We start from the raw sequence: 21,194 nt of genomic DNA, 5'->3' as shown, positions 1-21,194 counted from the left end.
CAGTATTAACTCTTTTACCTCAAACAATTCACCTTCTCCATTTATATGTGTACTACAACTTCTCAGCATATTGAGAATACTATTCTTAATGTTTCTTTTTTCTCCATTCAGGAAAAAAACTGAGACGAGTAAAAACACAAAACACCTCAGAAATTATCCAGATTTTTAATATTTGTCCCGACTCAGGTTGCAATAGAGACAATCCTTAAAATCAAACCATGGGAACTGACAAAGTGTAAATTACATTGATTTTAAATGGTACCAAACTCAAGAAACAACAGAAGCAGCAAACGATGCATCATTTATTTACTCAGCTTCTCAGACAGGAAGATTCTTGAAACTTAAATGCTTAGGTACTTTAGATCACAAAGATGTGTTGCACAAAGATGAAAGATGCAAAGTTTTCGCCAGAACCAGTTGAATTACAATAAGTTAAGAAGTTCCGTATGTAAGTCTTAAGGATGGATGCAGAAATACGTAATCTAAAAAATCATGAATAAAAGCACATGCCAGAAGCACAACAGAAATGCTGCTGTGCTTTTTAATTATTGTTTTTTCAAACACACTGAAATCCTTAGGTCAAGTACAACATATGTTGTCGGTACTATTTGTTTACTGTTTGCTGACTCAGTGACTGACAAGGGAGGAAATAGAGTTCCCTCAGCAATATATGGCTTTTTTGGTGACATGTAGTCTACAAATATATTCGAAGTGTAAAATCCATATACCTTATCACAAGTGATGCTAAGAATTTAAGTGTTGTGATGTTGAGAGGCTTATGTTCATGCCCTGTACTTTTTTATACTCAGCATATAAGCACAAGTCTATTTATGTACTTATACTGGAATCCTGAAAACAGACAATCTGAATAACTGAAAAGGCAAGTTGAAATAGAAAGCTAAAGAGTGAGTACACTACACACATCAGAGAAGTCAGTGCATGGGTAGGTAACAAACTGTTCTGTTTTTCAAGTAATAGTCCACAAGGATATTCTTACTATGTGCAAGTCCAAAAATGGGAATTGACAACTGAGTTGAGCTATCTGGTAGTAGCTCTCACAACCCTTTATCCACCAGCAAAAAAGAGACTTTTCTCTCAAATACAGTATATATCAGAAGGCACCTGCAAGAGTGTGCTATCTGGTAAACTTGTGCTTCCACTGTCTGCTTTGTTGATATCAAGTAAAGGAACAGAAGTTACACTGACATTACATTTTGTTCACTGAATGCGATTCATTCTTGCAGAAAACTCGCAGAGAAAAACACTGCAAGGGTTGTACTTTCACAATATACCTTCCTGAAAGGACCAAGAGTGCCAAGGCTGTCAGACCACCTGGAAGTGTTCCAATCCAAAAAATACGATATCAGTTCCAGCCAAGGCAACTAAAAGAGTAAACTGGAAGGGCATAGTTCCCTGTGAAAAATGTATGGGTTTTCATCACTGCAGCATTAGGAACTCCACAGACCACACAAGTAAAAAGTGTTATGTTTCTGACGGCATTATGTCCAACAAGGATGGACCGGCAAGGCCAGTCTGCAGATCTCAGAAATGGGGGTATTCCTTTTGAATACTCCAGAAGTCACTTGTTTTATGAAATAATCCACATTGCCAATGGGGACCACAACACAGCTGTGAAAACAATCCCAAGTTTACAGTCTTCATACTGAAATTCACAGATAGGTATGTTCTACTATGAAAAGAAAGGTGATTTTTTTTTTCTTATCCAAAAAAATACAATTAGATTTAGTAACATCTTGATCAGAATGGAAGGCAGAGACAGCTTTTGTTTATCCAAGTTGAATTTGCACAACAGTATTTTCCTAAAAAGGAAATATTAAAAAGTGGGAGGGTCTGAATTTCCCAAATTCTTCTATTTTTAGCGGACCTAACAGATGTCAGAAAAGCTATTTTCATTAAAAGGTACATATGGAGCAGACGCCACTAGACTGAAAAGCTTTCCTCATGGGAAACCAAGTCAAGAGTTTAATATAGGTAAAAATCCTCTGTAAAACTTCTAATTCAGACAGGTAGCATAAATATATTTATACCAGAAGTCAAGGGCAGAAGTCATTGAGAAATATAAACTAGAAGAATATAAGACCAAACCAAATGGATAATATGTGGCAAAAACAGTCTTGACATGAAGTGTCACATAAGTGAAAACTGTGGAGGTCAGACTGCACATCTTGGTGAGAGTTTCCCAGTTCTACAAGATGATTACAGGGAAAGTAAATTCTAAAGCACTAGGGCTCCATAGGAGCTCCACTGAGCTCTAAAATCTGAAGCTGGAACAGGTGTAATGTCAGCAGAGTCATTTCAAGCTCCAGGGACCTAAGAGGTACTGAGTAGCAGCAAGATTCTTCCAGCAGAGCTGCCCTACATTAGCCAGTCATTTGGATGCTGTACTTTATTTAGGTGACTAAATTCCAATAAATCCTCGAAGGTGCTGAGAGTCAAAATGGTAGGATCATGTACTGATCATGGTCTTTACTCAAAACAGAAACCTTTTTCTTAAGATGTTCAAATCACAACATGAACATTAGAGGATTGCTTACATTTCTGGTGAAATAAAAGCACCAAGTCAGCTTCAGGACAGAAATTTAAAGGAATCTGCAAAGTGAATTGCTGGAGGCAAAAGCGAGGACTCTTCAGACAAACAACCTTATTGATCTGAAATTGTGTAGATATGTCTGACAGGAAGAAAACCAAGATACTCTATGTGTGTGCCAGAAGAAACAATAACCAACCACTTCCAGCCACCTGACTTAACATCAGACAATAATAAGACTTTTTTAACCTATTGTTTAGATTACCTACCCAAAAGAGTTTCACCAGAACCGAACAAGGATAAGAGTGAGACCTGCTGGTACTGAATCTTTTAGAGGAACATTCCTCTATGATTCAGCATCACAATCTTTCAGTAATACAGACAAAATAACATAATCCAATTCAACCATATGGTAACAGCAAACACTCAGATGAGTGCAGATCATGATGGTCAGTTTTAGAAGATATGTCTGGAGCCTGGTTCTCCTCCCTATACAGGTCCAAGCTTTGAAAGACACCAACAGTAGAAGAATTAAGGATATTATCCCCCTAAACAACATAAGTAACTTGACTGCAATATGCAATTAAGATTTTTTAACTGTCAAAGTTATAGCAGAAAGTTAATCTTTGGCAAAACTCCTGGAAAGGCTGGAATTACTGATAGGTTCACAGGCAGAAATCAACACAATCAAAATATCTCACAACACAGATGCACCTCACCATTTCAGGATTTTAAATAAACTGAAATGTCCCAGAGTGTGGCTGTGTCCAAACATTGAGGATTAGGAAAGGCAGAGTACACCCCAACAGATATAGTGATAATATGATACTTCCCAGACAACAACGAAAGACTTTAATATATTCTGAGTTATCCTCAATGAGGATACACAGTTGAAACCATCAGCTGAATATGGAATTGATCATTTTATGTGTCTGCTGAATTACTTAAGACAAACTAGCCTTCATCAGGCCTCACTCTAATCTTCAATTTACTCTAATGAAATCTTTTCCTTTGGTACAAGCTCATTAAAACACATCCATCATGAAGAACTGTGAAGCCACGTGAGGATTGCTTGCCAAATTCTATTTGGGTTTGCTTTCACTGTATTTCACAAGGTTTGGACACTCATTATTTCTGAAACAATATTTCATAATTCCCTCAATTTTATCTTGGAGTAAATAAAAGTGATCAAGGAAAAATCTGTTTCTTTTTCTTTCACTCCTGGACAATATGGGGACCTATTTCCAAATACCTCAAGTTGTAAGAAAATAAATAAAGCAGGAGCTATCTATCACATGTGGCTCTTGAGACACTATTCTCAGCTGTGAGACTGCTAATTCAGTTGCCTACACCCAAGGTCAAATGTCCACTAATAGCATCCTGGCAAGCACTAGCAACTTTTTACATTAAAATTGTTTATAAAAACCATCAAAATTATTATTAAAAAAAAAATGAATTGTACTTACGGATTTAAAAACATATTACCAAACTAAATATATCTAGGACTATGTTACACCTCTAAGCATTACAGACATGGAAGAGTTTACATGCTTATTACTGGATTCAGCTCCCTCAATGCAGCATAACCAAATGAGAAGTACTTTTGGGAACAGCTCCTGGTGCAACAGGTTGTTAACGTATGTTGGCATGGATAAGCCTGAAGCCTTAATACTGTTGTGTGTGCAAGAGAATGGGGAGAGGTGGATGTGTGCTGCTGGGGAGCTGGTGAGGAACTATAGTTACACAACATTCTTAGTTGGAGCAGAAAGAAAGCCTACACAACAACCTGCAACTCTCTAAAGAATCAATTATTTTTTAGTATTCTGGCACTCGTGTATATAAACTGTACCCCAAAATAACTTGGGGAGTGTGGGGGCAAAGACCTGGAGGCACCTGATATGGGACCAAACATTGCAATATGCCTCTGTTCCTCCAAAAGCATCCTGACATGTCAGGCCTGAGAGGTGCAAGGATGCCTGGTAGACATCCAAGTTCTAAACAGCTGGAATATGCTTGTAGCCAGCTTTCCTATGATGTGCTGCTCTGTCTTCCTCATGACAATAAAGGGAAGATGTGCTTTGTAACCATTATAGCTTGACTTAATAAACCTATCTGACTCTGTCTTGTTCTTGAGTCCTCAACTATCTGACTGGATGCTCAGCTCATTCAGCTCTTGCTGTCTCACAAACTGTGCTCAGAAATTGTTTGGCAAAGCACAGTTCTGCACAGGCCAAAAGCATACCCATATCTACTAACAAATTAGCACTGTGGACAATTGCAGTTTCATGTCCAAAAAGTTCTCAGGCACTTTTTGTTGATTAATACAGACACAGTCTTAAAATGTCACTTCGTGATTTACCATCCCCACAGCTGTTAAAAATAGTGGGATACAAGATGGTTCAGAAAGTTGCTTTCGAAATATTAAATAATATTCAAAACCAACATAAAAATGATGAGAACTGAATTTGGATGGTTTTTGTCACTATTATTATCTGAATTATTTTAGTACAAAAAAAGGAAAGGCCACCAAGGACATGAAGAACTGCATACACGAAGCAACACTTATAGATCAAAAAGAATGAAAGATCTCAGGGCCTCATACAAAATGTAAAAGCTATGCAGATTCTCTGAAGCATCACCTGCAACAAGCTATTTTAATCAACCATTATTTTGTTTCCTCTTAAATACAAATATATCAAAGAGTATGAAAAAAATCCACCCACCATTTGCCTCAAGCATTTTCAGCATAAAACAGCAATGAAGACAAACTCGGAAAATCTTCATCATTCCAGAATTTTTATTTTTATTTTTTTTTTTTTTTTTTTCGATCTAAAACTATAGCTTGTGTGGACAAAACCTGAGATAAGCACAACTCAAAAACCAGGATATTATTCTGTGTTACTGATTCCTTACCATTAATCCCCTAATAAAATCTACCTTACCAGTTTGAGATGAATTTCCAGGTGGCTTGCTTAGTAAAGGCAGAGATCAGATAATCATGCTATGACCTAGGCTGTCACTGAGATTTGTGATATGATATCCTAGGTGCAAAATGTTTCTTTTCATCAGAAATGTATTCTTAAAATATGCAATTAAGTAGTCAATGTTTATATGCCATATAGGCAATGTTTATATGCCATAAGCTATCTGAAGCAATACTGTGGATGTTTCGGTTAGTGTACATCTGGAAGAAGCTGGGAATCATTCTGCACTTCATTCTGCTTTCCTATGGGAGAATCAGATATTTATGTCACCCAAAAAGGGTGCTGGCTCAAAAAGATGTCTGATTACAGCCTCTTATAGTCTATCTAGTTGGCTAATTCCTTTGTTTTGTTATTCTGACTATTAGAAAAGTACTCCCATTATCTCATCTGTATCTTTTTTGTCAGAAGTATAAGCCTACTACATACTGCCATATCATCCATCACTATTTAGGATAAATTATTCTTTCCTTTTTCCATTTTTCCTACACATATTCTGAGAGACTATTCTTGGTCTTAAGTTAAAGAACTTACAAACAATATTTCTTCCTATCACATCTTCCTATAGCTATCATCATTAGTCATCTCTGGAGTCTCTGTTTTGGTCCACACATTTATAACTGATGTACTAAACACAATTAAAAAAAAAAAGTAATATTCTAGCTGGGACTTCAGCAGTGGTGAACAGAGGAAAATTCAGAAGTTCTACAGGCTATGTTTGTACTTCTACATTTCAGTTTCATGTGCATTTGTTGGCTGCAAAATAATGGCACAACTGATTCATGTCTGACTGACGATCCACTACAATCCACTGTTCTTTATCAGAACTGCTCTGCTAACCGTGGACTTCAACTCTACAATCACTGTCATTTAAATATTGAGTCACCGATGTTCCAAAAATATTTTTCACTCTCATTAAGCAACCTGTACTTGTTAAAAAATCTTTAGTAAAAAGAGGTACCCAGCAAAAAAAGGAAATTATTCAAGGGTCAGTTACAACAGAGCAATGTAACAAGAGGATGGTTACTGGAAACTGAATTATGATGCTTCTGACACAAAAAAAAAACAACCATAGTATTTCCAACCATCCCCTGCAAAAAGTATAGTTTGAAATGTAAATTACGAGAACATATCTGAAACAATTAGGAGGTACATTTCTCATTCTCCTGTTCTTTCAAACACCATATTTACTCCACAAATAAAAAGGAGAGTTGTTTGTCAACAAGTTCTTTTTCAAGTGCATGTTCCTTGCTGAACAGATTTTTAGAAGTGCGTAAAAAGAGTTCAACGTCTTCTTTTTCTCAGTGGCACTTCCTGTCTGCAGGACAGACATTCACAAAAGCTCTTTACACTCTAGCTACATCGTTAGGTCAATGTGATTTTTTTCCTGTTTTATCATTCTTTACCAGAAATATTAAGGTTCGTACGAATAGAAATGTAAGCATGCAAAATACACAGCAGCATAACGGTCAACAGAATGAGCTGTGTTTCTTCTCAGGACACCATTTCCAGCAGGTTGCAGTGGCAAGTTGAACATGAGCCAACAATGTGACCTGGCAGCCAAGAGGGCCAACCGTGTCCTGGGGTGCATGAAGCACAGCATTGCCAGCCGGGCAAGGGAGGTGACTGTCCCGCTCTGCTCTGCACTGGTGCAGCCTCACCTGGAGCACTGTGTGCAGTTCTGGGCACCACAGGATAAAAAGGACAAACTGTTAGAGTGTGTCAAGAGGAGAGTGAACAAGATGGTGAAAAGTCTTGAGGGCAAGACTTATGAGGAGCATCTGAAGTCATAATAGGCTGATCAACCTAGAGAAGGCTGAGAGGTGACTTCAACACAGCCTACAGCTTCTTTAGGGGGAAGTTGTAGGCCAGGGCAACCTGGCCAAGATTTTCAGGAAGCTGAAGTTAGGAGATTTTGAGATAAAGACAACCTCATGGCAACTGATGACTTGTGACCATACAAAAGATCTGTCAAAAAAAAACTTGCTGTCGTCGATCAAGAACCACCACAGAGACATAATACGGAATTGAGAGGGTCCCTTGTCCGCTGTGCTGCACATCAGCGACCCTGGCCAGACTGCGTGGACACGCACATGGCGCTGCTCAGAAAAATGTGGGTACGACAGCGCAAGTGAATTAAATCTATAACAGGCTGAGCAGGTAGAAATCAATTTACATCAAAATTGTGCAAGTAAAAAAAATCACTCTTGCTTCTCTGTAAGACCTCACATATAGTTTTTTCTCTATGTTCATTTTTCCATGCACGTTTAAAACTTAAAAGCTTGGGTTACTGTAAACTTCTCTTTTGTATTTATCCTTCAACTTAGAAGAAAATTCAGAAAGTCTACTTCAAACAAGCAAGTAATAAGATGCCCTTATCTGTTGTTTCATGACCCTTACAATTTTAATATCTCAGAAAAAAAAAAATCACACACTCAGATCTAATTAATACAAATGAACAAAAATAGGAGACAATCTTTAGTACTTGAATATTTTACATTCAAAAAGAACTAACAAATGTTGACTCACACATATCTATTCTAGGTTTATTAAAAACAATTACAATGAAGAATGGTTTATTTCTCAGCTCTCCAGCAGTCTTTCAAATAAGGACATCCTATTTATTTTCTCACACTGTATTTCTTAAAAGGCTGTAAACTTGCTTGTCTGAAATTAATACCACTGTATTATTGGATCATTCTTAATTAACCTGTATTTGAGTAACTGATCTCCATTACTTCTTTTTGTTCTTATTTTTTAAAAGTTCTACACAACTATTAACCATAACTCAGAATAGCATTTAACTTGGACTTCCTACCTGTTTACAAGATAGTCTGTCATTTAAAAGGGTTCATAAGAGTTCTTGTTGAAAAACTACTCTATAGTCACATTTCCCAGTAAACCAGCCCATCTAGAAACTTTTCGTTTCTGTTTTCTTCAACATACCTATATTTTTCTTCTATTTTGTCATCTATAAGTTCTTTTCCTGTGAAACTGAATTGCACCTCCATGGTCCAAATCTGTTTATTTTAACTATTCTTTATACTTAAAATTACCCATGGTGGAGTGTCTCCTTTTAAGTTTCTCTCAAAAGGATATCTAAACGAACATTATTTTTTCTGAAGTTATCAGAATCTTCACTTGGCAGCCAAAAGGGGGCTTTAGATGTCCTAAGCAAGAGATAAGAAAAGCAAGGCTGTCCCCAGGTGAGTCAACAGTGGACTCATGCCAGAACACTGTCAGTGCCTGGAGTACAAAGGAAAAACATACTCTAATGGAGCGGAACTGAAGCAATGTTAGATGTTAGCTTAGCTCACACAGCCAGAGAAGGGCTCTGCTGCTCCTGGAAAGCCACACAGGGGAAAACAAAACAAACCCACAAACAAACAAACAAAAAGAAGCCCCACCACAATAAAGAAATAAACACACAGCTAAAACAGATATGCATATTGGTTTCTCTCTCAGCTGTAACTGGACCCATGTTGCATAGTCATCAATGCTTAAGACAGACACCGTGCTGTGCCACCCAGACAAAACTCTTGAAGTCAAAAGGAAGCTGAAACTTGAGATGACCAAATAATAGCTAGCAGAGGGGACAATATAACTATGGGCAAGTAAATATGAAACACTCTTCAACTTCTGGCAGGAAACTGTCCAGTATTTCACAGAACTAGGAGAAAAAACTGAGGCAATGTCAGGGCTTTAGTATAAGGACACAAGAACAGCACTGATAAATACACTGAAGGCTGTAGGCCTCGGTCTTTGAAATAAGTGATTGAGAATTCCACACACAGACAGGACCACTTGTTTGTACAATGTAATTTTGAAAGAGACCAGCCTTTAAAGAATTTCACACAATTAAGATAAGGAACTTTTACCAGCTGAAGAGTAAGGGAGAGAAGGAAATTTAAATTAAAAAAAAAAAAAAAAAACAGAAAATTTGTTTACATGTGGAAGATGGAAGGACAAAAACCAGCAATGAGCTCATCATCAACAGTGGAATACAAGGAAAATACAAACTGTCAGTGCTGTAACAGGAATAAAGACAGGTAATAACATCATTAAACTTATATTTGGATAAGAGTCCTTGGATAGATTGATATAGCAGAGTGAATGTCTAAATGAAAGGTGAGATGTATTCTAAAGAATATGCAATTGACCAAGTTTTGAAGTAAAAAATTCAGAGAGAAAAAAGTTACTTCAAACATGAATGGAAACAACAGTATTTGGTAAGTGTTTCTGCTTGTCCAAAAAATTAAGGAGATAAAGGTAAATATTTGGCAAAGACAGATAAACTCTTTGCAATAAGAAAAAAGAACTAAAAATTTTAAATCTGCCTGACAACAAAATCTATGATCATCAAAAAAGTGAAGATGACAAAAAGTAAAAGAAAAGCAACTGCTATATCAATCAATGATCGTAAGTGTTGTCTATTAGGTGTTTCAGACAGAAAAATACTGCAGATGGTTAAAGCATGAGACGTGTCCTACAGAAAATTTCCTCATGAATCTTTATCATACAAAAGAATTACCTTACACTGCTTTAACAGAGCAGGAAATTTCTTGATACACTTGCCTAATCCTCTTTTACAAAATTTTTGCAAAAAAATACATAGCATAGTTTAGCGCAAAAAGTGCAGTCACGTAAATATTTCTGTACCTAATATACTTTTAGAAATGCCAAACACAAAGAGCTACGTTAAAAAAGGCTTTATTTTAATAAAGATTTCCAAAGTCCAGTTAGTTATTCCAGAAATCTCATTTGTTATTTAGTAAAAATATTATCTTAAACTGGAATAAATCCGCATTTCTTCATACTTTTTATTTTCCTTCTAAAAAACAGATTCTAAACTATTGCTTGACATCCCAACATTTCTTATTTCTGTGATTCCAACCCTCCTTTCACTGGAATACTCAAAAAACTTGTAAGATGCATAACATCAGTTTAATTATCGTATTCTGACAATACTCAAAACCTCACCGGTGGTTTCTGATTCACTCCTTGTCTGCGAGGACAAAAAAAAGGAAGAATCACAGACAAATTGGAAAAGGAATGCAACAGTGTTCTCCAGTGTTTTGTCATCTTGTTCATGAGGCAGAATGATATTTAATCGCTATACTTCAAGAACTCAGTTTCTTCTTTACCACATGAATTTTAGCAAAAATAGTTCATTATTTCAGCACTTTATTATCTCTTATGCAAAAAGACTCAAGGAAATAGGCTATATGGTATACATTAGGTATAATTAAATAAAAGGCTGGATAAAATTATGTAACCACGAAAGTCTTTGGAGAAAGATGTCTGAAATGCAAAGTGTCACTGTGGATGGCAAATGCTTTGGGTTTTTTTTCAGGTGAAAGCCAAATATATACCTGTACTCAGCTGCAAGGCTTGAATTGTGGTACGGCAATAGTTCATCAGTGGAAATCCATTAAACAGGTTACTGCATTTAAAGTATCAGTCATGATTAATAAACCTAACTAATAACTATTATATCAACTTCACTGGAAACAAATGAGATGACATTATTTAATTATCTACTCCGTTATTTGATACAACGACAGAGACTACATCCAAAATTAGAAAATATTCTGTAAATCAATATGTTTTTCTCAGTAGGAAAGAACTACTTGCAGAATAAATCAATGTTGCTAAATGTTTGAAGACCTAAAGCAACATAATACTTATATCGCCCACCAGAGAAAGGACCAGGAAAAAATATTAAAAAAAAAAATGAAAAAAACAAAGAAAACAACCTTCTGTCAACAGTCACCTATGAAGATGATCATCTAGCTGAAACCCCATTCTTATTAGATGGGTCTTGCATTGAAAGTGTGTTGTCATATGGCTACTCATTTCTAAACACAAAGATAATCTTCATCATTCACACGTTTTAGAATATATCACCCAATATCAGTCGTAATCAATGAAACCTCGAAGAAAATAAGATGATAGTTAGGATGCTCTAGGAGGAAGTTTATTGCACTAAAACCAAGTACAAGGCAATAACTATAGTAAACCAAAATGCAACTGAATATCTAAATTTCAGCAAGCACAAGCATACTTCATCGAGAATTTGAGCAACGAAATACTGCATTCAAACCAAGATCAAGTTAAGATAGAACTATTATATGAAGCTAAGCTAAGCACTTAATAAGATGAACACATTTAATACAGTTTTCATAAAATACTTCATGGATGCATGGAAGCTCCCCCTCCTGCCCCCCAAAAAAGAAAATGAAAGTAACCCAAACTCCACAGTAATAGTTGATAGTATCTATGTTCTGAGACATCAACCTGGAGTAAGTGAAGGAAAGAATGTAGAGAAAAATAAAGTAGTTTATCTAAGGAAAACCTAAAGTCTGGAAAAGAAGATAAGGGTAATAAAGGATTTACTTTAAACTTACTGCTGAATGAACAGAAAACATAAAAGTGCAAAATAACTTAAGAGGATAATTGCAGAAACCACAAAAGCAACCTATTGAGTCACTACAGAAAGAAAAACAAAACCTCAAGCCACACTCATGAAGGGACGCTGAACTGTTTAAGAGTCATGTCCTCAATGTCTTTAAGCCAACAACAAAAGTTAATTAACTTCGGTTGAAGTGAAACCTACAGTACTGTAAGTCACAGCATGCCAGTTTCACAATAAGTGTCTAGCTGTTTCTTGCAGAATACCATATCTTGACTTTGAATTCAAAGTCAGAAGGACAAAAGAGGGCTCCATTATAATTATCAGTTTATTCACTACTTAGGCTCTTCCTTGGAAGTCAAATAGTTTAGTCGTTCCCTTAATCATAACTTTAGACCAAATTAACATGGGATCTCTGAATTCTCTGAAATACCATTGCTACAGGACATTAATCAGCTAAAATACAAACCTGAAAGTAATGTATAGTATGTTTGTTTGATTCTCCTCATTTGAAGAGATTAGCAAAAAATAAGGCATAAACCAGCTATTTTAAGGAAAAACAAACAAGAACCAACAACAAAACACAACAAATACACTTACAAGATTCATATTTATGTCAACAGCAGTACTTAAAAAAATTAGTATAAGTTCTCAGCCCACTGCCCAGCCAGACTAAAACAAAAGATAAAGAGAGCCAGATAGAGATTGAAGAACTTTGATGAAACACAAATACATAAGATTCCATTTACAAAGAGTAAAACAAGTGGCTCCTTCAAAACTCCCTGCCTTCAAGAGAAATGAAAAATATTTAAAAATTTAAAAATATTTTAAAATTAACATATTTAAAATATGTTAAAAACTGATTGTAGCTTGTTCTCTAAAAGAAGCTCTACTGTATGAATAGAAGGTATGACACTAGAAAAATGGTGCCTTTCAAATTTATTTGTACTTGAATACTACCAGATTTAAAACAACAACAAACACACACAACAAACAAATAAACAGCAAAAGGATGGTGAAATTAAAAAAAAACTATTGTGTAAGATTTAAGAAAAGTGTGAATTAACCTGCAGGGGTGCTTTAAAATGTATCTTCTTTTACAAAATTATTTACAGGTACTGCTGAAATGGAAGTAATTAAAGGATTAATGTGACTGAACTAAGTAACACAAATGTTTTCAGAAATGTTTTTACTTCCAGATTCCAGAAAGGTTTGCTGGCTATTAAGTAGACCACCATTTTACTTCCCAGCTGAATTACCTTTTTAGACAAAACTGACATGGATAGCCAATTCTATAGTTGTACAATAGTGAGGATACTGTTAGCATTACAGAGACAATAATATGGTATTAAAACCACTGCCAAAAAGTGCTCAAATACTACAGGAGTCTTGATGAAAGAATGAAGACTAGAGATTATTCAATAAAAATAGAAAATAACACTTGTTATGATGGTTTGATGACAAAAAAAAAAACAAAACCCACGCACCACTTTTTTCCCCATAATCCAATTTGCTTTCCAAAAGACATCTATTAAGTACTAGAGGGCTCCTGATCAACTGCAAAATGTTGACACCCTAAATTTCAGATTTGTTTGTATGTCCAATTGCAGTAAATCTGACATTTTTAAAGAACAAAAGACAGGTTTGTCAGTTGGGTAAGGCTCAAAATATGAAATAAAAACAGCAAAGCAAGCTTTAACCAATGTGGAATTAATTTTTAAATGTCTTATTTGAAACAATGTCTATTCTTGATAATAAAGTTAAAAATACATTTGTTACTTAACTTTGTATTTTACTAATTCAGCTAAAATGCATAACCTTGCAAGAAATTGTCCTATATAAGTATTTCCACAATGAGTCAGTTACATAAATAATACTGTTGGAATGATTTGGCACCATCAGATAGGTTTCTGCTCCTCAGCCAGTCCAGTTCATGGTCAAATTTACTGGTGTAAATCTACCTTTATTGGCATTTTGCCATAATTTGTCAGGCTCAAGTGAACCTGCTGAAGTTCATAAATGCTTATCTCTGTCATCCTGGCAGACATAGTTTGAAACAAGGTTATCAGGGAGAAGCATCGTGCTCAAGCTACTTTAATTCAGCACAGGACACCTGAATTTTTCTCAGTAAGCCTGATGCATATGAACCTCTCCTCCACGTCAACAATCTACCCCTTCAGTTTTCTAACATTGAATTTTCCAGAAACCCATGAACTTTTAATATTACTGGACAAAAGTGCATAGAGCTGAATTCCAGATTAGATTCAAGTGTTTCATTTTTTTTTAAACTAAAAACTAATGTTTGATGTTTACATAAAACTTAAACATAAAACCCAAAAATGTTACCATAGAGTCCAATTCTGACAAGCACAGAAAGACTTGTCATCTGTGGCATCAACTGAGCCAGGAACTCTACCAACAGATTTTATTCATTACATAAGGAAATTTCGTTCCCATCTCATACATGATGGAGATATGGGCCTATGCAGAAACATATTTTTAGGAAACATATGTATTACAATACATTAAATTTTGAACATATGCGACTCCAGACTAAATCTAGTATATCTGATTTTTAATTTCCTCAGATTCTTTAACAGCATTTAAGATGAAGACATATTTTTGAGAACAAGGAAGAAGTTTGGAGAATCTAACATAGCTGTTTTACCCTACAGGATTTGAAAAAAAAATTTTGGAGAGAAGATGAAAGTGTGAGGACAGAGTTAACTCTTCTATAAGATAAGAAGCCTTCCATACCATACATCTGGCTGTGTATTCCAGGAATGCCCAATTACCATCTACTCTATATCGGTTGCAGTATTAGTTCACATTCAAAGATAAATAATATGCAAGTGAGAAAAATACAAGTTCAAAGCCCAGAACCATGGAATATCTAAAGAGAATTTGACATGTCAGAATGTACAATTAAAGTAAATGTAAATTATTTTTTAAAATTATTAAAGTGATTCTTCACAGGTATGGGGTTTTTTTGGTTGTGGTCTTGGGTTTTGCTTTTTTTAAATGCAACATTAATATATTGATGTATCTTAGCTTTACATTGATTACCACAACTGGGTAAATAAACGTAAGAATGCTCATTTATAAAATTACAGATTTAAAACAAATTTTACAGCTGGAGAACTGATGCAAACATAATAATCATTTTCACAGCCTCCTCCCAATTCTCACCACCAAAGGTTAAATTCTGTTGGTCATGGTGGATTTAACTGTCAACCTGTTTCTCTCTTTTTAAAGGTCTGTAATATAAACTAGACTGAAAACAAATCTAAAACTTATTGTGAAACCTACCTTTCTGAAACTACTGCTATTTAATGAATTGAATAAACAAATATTATAAGCAAATAAGTGAAAAGGTAATAATTTCTTTGTCTTTAGATCTTCTGTGTTCTTTCCAAGCAACAGAGATGCTGAAAGCATTAGTTTCACATCTCATAAAACAACAAAATATGTTTTGACTGCATTTTTTCTTGGTTGAGGGAGGATACTCCTTTTAAAGGATCTCAGAGACCTATTCAATGACCTCTTGAGATAAGTGGTGTTAATTTAATCAAATAAAGTAAGGTTAAGATAGAGATGAACTATAAATAGATGCCTTGAATGTCTGATAAAATCTCAACAAGAAATAAAACACAAAAAAATGTATTAGCTTATTAACTAGGCGATTTGGACCAAGAGAAATTGATAATTTGGCTTCAAACAGAAAATCATGTATTAAAATCTTGGAAATAAATAAAAGTATTAAAAACAGTGGTGTTCTTTCTCTTTCTGCAGTTAGAAGACTCCCAAGAACACCAACACCAGCACTACATTAGATGTACATTGACTGTTAAACATGGGTCAAAAATGAACAGCAGCAACAGCTTTCGGCAAAAGCATGACTTCAGAACTAGGCTGTTTTTTTGTGTGTTTGTTTGGTTGGCTTGGGTTTTTTTAATTATTGTTTTTGTTTGTTTGTTTGATACTCAAAGAAGACTGTGTCACATCTGCAACTGGCACCAATTCAGCATGGTGGTGTTTCCTGACCAGACCAATGTTCTTCAGCTGACTCAGAATAGTGACCACTGCTCTTATATTCCATACCTGTACTCCAGCTGTTCCAATATTTACTACAGGTATTTGATATCATCACAGAAAACTATCAACAGCAATTGCCTGCTCTTACAAAGACAAGATACTCCTTTTCCTGAAGCCCACAGATACAACTCCCAACAGGGAAATCCTCCCAGATGAAGCTAACACCGACCATCTTAGCTTGAAACACTAGAAGTGGACAAAAAAAATAAAAGACTTATATAGGTACGTGCACCTAGGAAAAGAAATACCCTTATTCTGTGTTTGTCTGGATGAAACCAATTATGAATTACGTGCTATATAGAAATTTTATCCAAACTATATTTCTGCAAAAAGCATCAACTGCCAGCAGGGAACTAGCAGTATTTTCTTTTATCTCTTCCTTTCCTCCTTTGTTAATTCAACCTGAGAAATATGAGAAGTGTATTTACCCGCGGGAATGGAAAAAGTGACTACAAGTACTCATGACAGAACATACTATGAAACAGACAAAGAAGGAGAAAGAATACATTAACATGGTGATAACTACAGTATTTTCTTCCCATTTACATGGAGAACAGAAAGAAAAAGATCAGTGTAGAAAACTTCACTGAAAAAGTTAACATTCAAACAAAATTAAAGCAAATGTATTTTAGCTATAGAAATTCAAAACCAAAACTCTGTATCTCCCAGTGAAACTTTGGCACAGAAAATACCAGTGTTGGTTTGGGTTTTGGGTTGGGTTTTTGGTTGTGTTTTTTGTTGGTGGTGGTGATGGGTTGTATTCTTTTTGTTGTTTCCTTTTTTTGGGGGGGGCGCGGATTGTGGTTTATGTTTGGTTGGCTTTGGGTATTTTTGTGGTGTGTTTTTGTTGGTCTTGATTTGGTTGGTTGGTTGGGGTTTTTTTGTGGAGCAGGAAGGGGGATTGGTAAACTAAATCAGCTTTTTAAAGAAAGACAATCCCACATAATTCCAGCTGTAATATTCCAACATTCAGACCTTTCACATGCATGGATATGCCCACTAAAAGTCAGATTAAAAGGCAGCACTTGTACTCTTCTCCCAGTCTGGAACCCTCTCACATTTAGGAAGAAGCAGCTGGTATTGTTTCTATAATATATTAAAACTGCTTTCCAGGAAAGGACAAAAATAAAATAACAAGACAGAACTCACCACAACTCCAAACTGCTCCGGCTCAGACAAGTTATTATACTCGTTCTTGAACTTGGACAATGCATTCAGCTGTTCTTGTTCAGGAAGATGTTTTATTAAATTCTACCAAGAAAAGTAAAATAGGCTTTAAAAATCTCGAATTCTATGTTGCTTGAATTATTGCAGGCAAATGGCATTACACACCCATCATTACCACACACTTCAAAGACAACACTCTGCCCTGAAGACAGTACCATATTTCAAGAAAGGATCAGAAAGGCTAATTCTAGCATTTCCCCATTACTTGATGGAAAAGGCAGACATTTCAGTTCAGTCAAAATCTGTTTTATTACAATGCAAGTAAATAGCTTTCGTGATATACAAGCAACAGGCTGCTTCACGATATTGCTGAGGACCTAATTTTACTAACAGACTAAATTCTCACTGTTGAAAAACAGTGGTAAGGTCAAATAGCATGAGTGTCTCAGAGCAAGCATGGATTGAGACAGAGTTGAAGCTGAATGTAACAGCATAGCATATTCCATCTCTCAGCTTTTCATGCTATTTTAGACCATTTCTAGTTTTATTCCAAATAAAACAAAGATACACATCATGCTTCTTTTGAGCATGAAGAAAACCTTTAAAAAGAAAAGTGACCTAAGTGTAAACTAGAATAAACAAACAGCTTAGAGGTATAAACTGATCTGTTCATCTTAATAACCTTAAAGTATTAATAATAGTTTCTGTGCCAGTATTAACTGTATCATTGAATGAAATAGAGGCTTATACCACAATTATATGCACTGTCACTGAAGATGATCGCTCATGTTTGTTCCTTCAAAAATTTCTTAAGAGAAACATTCTTCAAATCAATAAATCAATCAGTAGACAAGCTCCTTTTAAAGGAAAGTGAGGTCTAACTAGATCAACAGAGTTTAAAGATGTTAGAAATCCAAGCTTGAAGAAGTGAGGGCCAAAATGCATGCAGAAAGGAAAGGAGCATGGTAAACATTGCAGAGTCTCCTCACTAGGACCTTATTTTGACATTCCAATACTGTGGAAATTTATTTTGCAAGCAAAGTGTACGAATATAGATTTGCCTTGTTTTGACCTTCGCATACAAATAGCTGTGTGTTACAGTATGAGTCACACATTTGAATATCAAAGAGCCTTAATGCATTAGGAAACAGAGACTGTCTTAGTCTATGTTCAGGCCTTAGCTTATTGACCTATGTGGTATACTGCTTCTTATAGAACTTGCTTAGCACAACCCACTTAGCATATGTAAATGTTTGCTTAGGCCATAACTGAACTTTTGAATTTTCTGCCCAGTTGAGAAAAGAGGGGCCCCAGAGTCAGTTCAAGTCAGAAGACAAGGGAGCTTTGATCGCCAGCAGAAGCTGCATCCCTAGAGATAAGTAAAGGAACAGAACAGCATGTCTGAGGACAAGAAACAACAGAATGTGAGAACTTATTAATGTTCTGGCTTTTTAGCTACAAGTTTCTATTTAATGAGAGGCTTACCCTGAAATATTTGGATTCAAAGTGTCTTTTTCCTTACCTGAATCATGGACTCTGATAGCTGTGTTTCATCTACTTCCAATATCATCATTTTGATTTCCTCATAAGGCACTCGGAAAGAGCCAAGGAAAATTGCTAAAACAAAGATTCCACACATAATGAAGAAAGACAACAAACTTTTTCTACTTACAAAACACAAGTTAAACAGGCTACAGCATCTACAGGTTAATAAAGACTATGCAAAGTAATACAGATAAAAAAAATAAAAAATCAAATGTATTTTTAAGCACTGTTCTGTAATTCCAGCCCACTCCATCCATTCATTACACACAACATCGAGCACCAGAGAAAACCTCCAGAAGCGGACAGTGACAAGTCTACTCTGCAGGATAATCTTTGCTGTTATAGTATTTTGTGCTGAAGTGACAATTACACTTTTTTCCATGGTCTTGTAAGAGCTTTCTCTTAAAAAAAAGCATCATGAGAAACCAAAACCATATAAACAATTAAAAAAAAAATGTTCTTATAAACACTGTTTATTCGTGTTTCAGTTGTATCAGCTCTAATGTCTGGGTTTAACACCAATGTGCACGTATTCTCACACGCTTTAAACAAAAAGTGGTTACCAGGCAGTCAGACAAGAGAGAAAGACATTTTTATGGAACATCTAGACAACGTTACTTTGTCATAAAACCAGACACTACTTACACAGATTCTGTGCAATCTTTGGGTCCAAGACTTTTAATTCTTTGATTCGTTTCTTAATGGATTTCTTTTCTTCAAAGTCCTCCTCCTCTTTTTTTACTGCCAAAGTAAACAAAAATACACTCACTGTTTACTCTTAATATTTAGAGTAAGCATTAATGAATTCAGAAAACGTATTTGCTATCAAACACAGTTCACAAAGAACATATCATAGAATATACAGACAAAAAAATACAGAGGTTTTGCATTTATTCCTTGTATTCACAAAATTATTGCCCTTCAGTCAAATTTTTCAGCTTGTCAGCCTTCTAGAAAAATATATTTTTTTTTAATAGAAACTGAATAAAGATGTTAATGGTAATTGTACAAATGGTCTAAGGTCATGAAAGTCATATTTAAAATACTATGCAACATACTTCAGTCAGCCTGGCCAGGTCACCATTCTGAACTGGATTTTACCAATAACAAATCTTAAAGAAGATATGTCAATATGTCTCAGAAATGAGCAATAAAGAACTAACTCAAAATTTAATTATTTTTGTGACAGCTTTTGTTTAAATACATGAACCAAAATTATCAAAGGCAACCGAATCATTAAAAACTTAATATTACCTTATGATATGAATGAGTGTATACCTATTTTCTTATCTCCTCCAAAAATATGTATTTTTAAACATAGGATGTAACCACCATATTATAAAATACCAAGTGATTGTATAAACGCACATTAACACTGCTGGAAATTTTGGTTTATTCTTTCTTTTCAGAAAATAATTCATAAAATAGGATCTCCGAAATGCATTATATAAGCTGAATTTATTTCTCATTATTCACACGTTGTCATAAGAATTTCACTTAAAATAACTGCATAGGCATGATAATGTATTAGTAGGAAGCATTCCAATTATTGTGCAAACAAATGAAAATACCAAAACCACACAAATCTTTCCTTAAATCCAACTTGGTTGTCCTTTTTTATTTTCTTACTTTTTTTTTTTTTCTCTTTTTTTCCTCTCCCAGCACAAATCTTCACCATCAAATGTTATTCACCCTATGTATTACTATTGTTTATCTGATTATCTATACTCTCTCACAAATGAAATTAGTTTCCATGCTTTTGCAGCATGATTGTTCCAAATTAAGTTATACATGCTTCAAATATTTGAGAGTAGGGTAGAATGCTGTAATAAAGGTATATGGTATGTATATATATGTATAAACGTATATGCTACTGACTTCCGAAGGAGATGGATATAGATGAGAGGTCTTGTCAAGAAGGCACAGAATTAAAATTTCTAGCTCACTGATGATTCCTGACAAAACTAGATGTAACATGAATTATCAAGAGGATTTCCCTAAGCTGAAATGACTTCTGTCAATTTTAAGCTTTGAGAGCTCTGTCATTCTTAAAAAATGTTTTTCTAAGCACAATAAGTTTTGCCTAGGATTGGGACACAGACTAAATGAGCTCTTGAGGTCTTTGAGCTTTGTTGTCTGGGATACTACCAAAGACATAAGAACTAAAAGACTTCACACAGTGACTGAAGGGACTAGATTCTATTCCCTTTGGAGTTGGTTGAGACACAAATTTGAATCATCTCCTAAATCACTTCTTATACTCTACACCTGGCAGGCAGCATGATGATCCACTTGAGGACATGACAGAGTGCCAAAAAGAACGTGGTATTCTGAAAAATGAAATTACTGAGCTAAGGCTTAAAGCAGTCCTTGCAAGCCAGACTGATATCCAGGGTTCCAGCAAATCATAGAATGTCCTGAGTTGGAAGGGACCCACAAGGATCAT

At 35.3% G+C, this 21,194-nt stretch overlaps 1 protein-coding gene across 3 annotated transcripts in view; it reads right to left on the bottom strand.

Annotated features, from left to right (window-relative positions):
• DIAPH3 (diaphanous related formin 3) overlaps positions 1-21,194 on the bottom strand; it is a 226,826-nt gene that overhangs the window by 109,450 nt on the left and 96,182 nt on the right. For all 3 annotated transcript variants that reach the window (XM_082073435.1, XM_082073436.1, XM_082073437.1), the window contains 3 exons: positions 19,394-19,489; positions 18,726-18,820; positions 17,186-17,287 (listed from right to left, as the gene is read on the bottom strand). In XM_082073435.1, coding sequence (XP_081929561.1) covers positions 17,186-17,287; positions 18,726-18,820; positions 19,394-19,489 — 293 coding nt within the window. The remainder of the gene's footprint in view (positions 1-17,185; positions 17,288-18,725; positions 18,821-19,393; positions 19,490-21,194) is intronic.

Source organism: Streptopelia decaocto (assembly GCF_964273445.1).
Source record: "Streptopelia decaocto genome assembly, chromosome: 1".
In the NCBI taxonomy this organism is placed as follows: Eukaryota; Metazoa; Chordata; class Aves; order Columbiformes; family Columbidae; genus Streptopelia; species Streptopelia decaocto.
The sequence above is the reverse complement of the archived record's forward strand: the minus strand, read 5'-3'. Positions and strand labels throughout refer to the sequence as shown.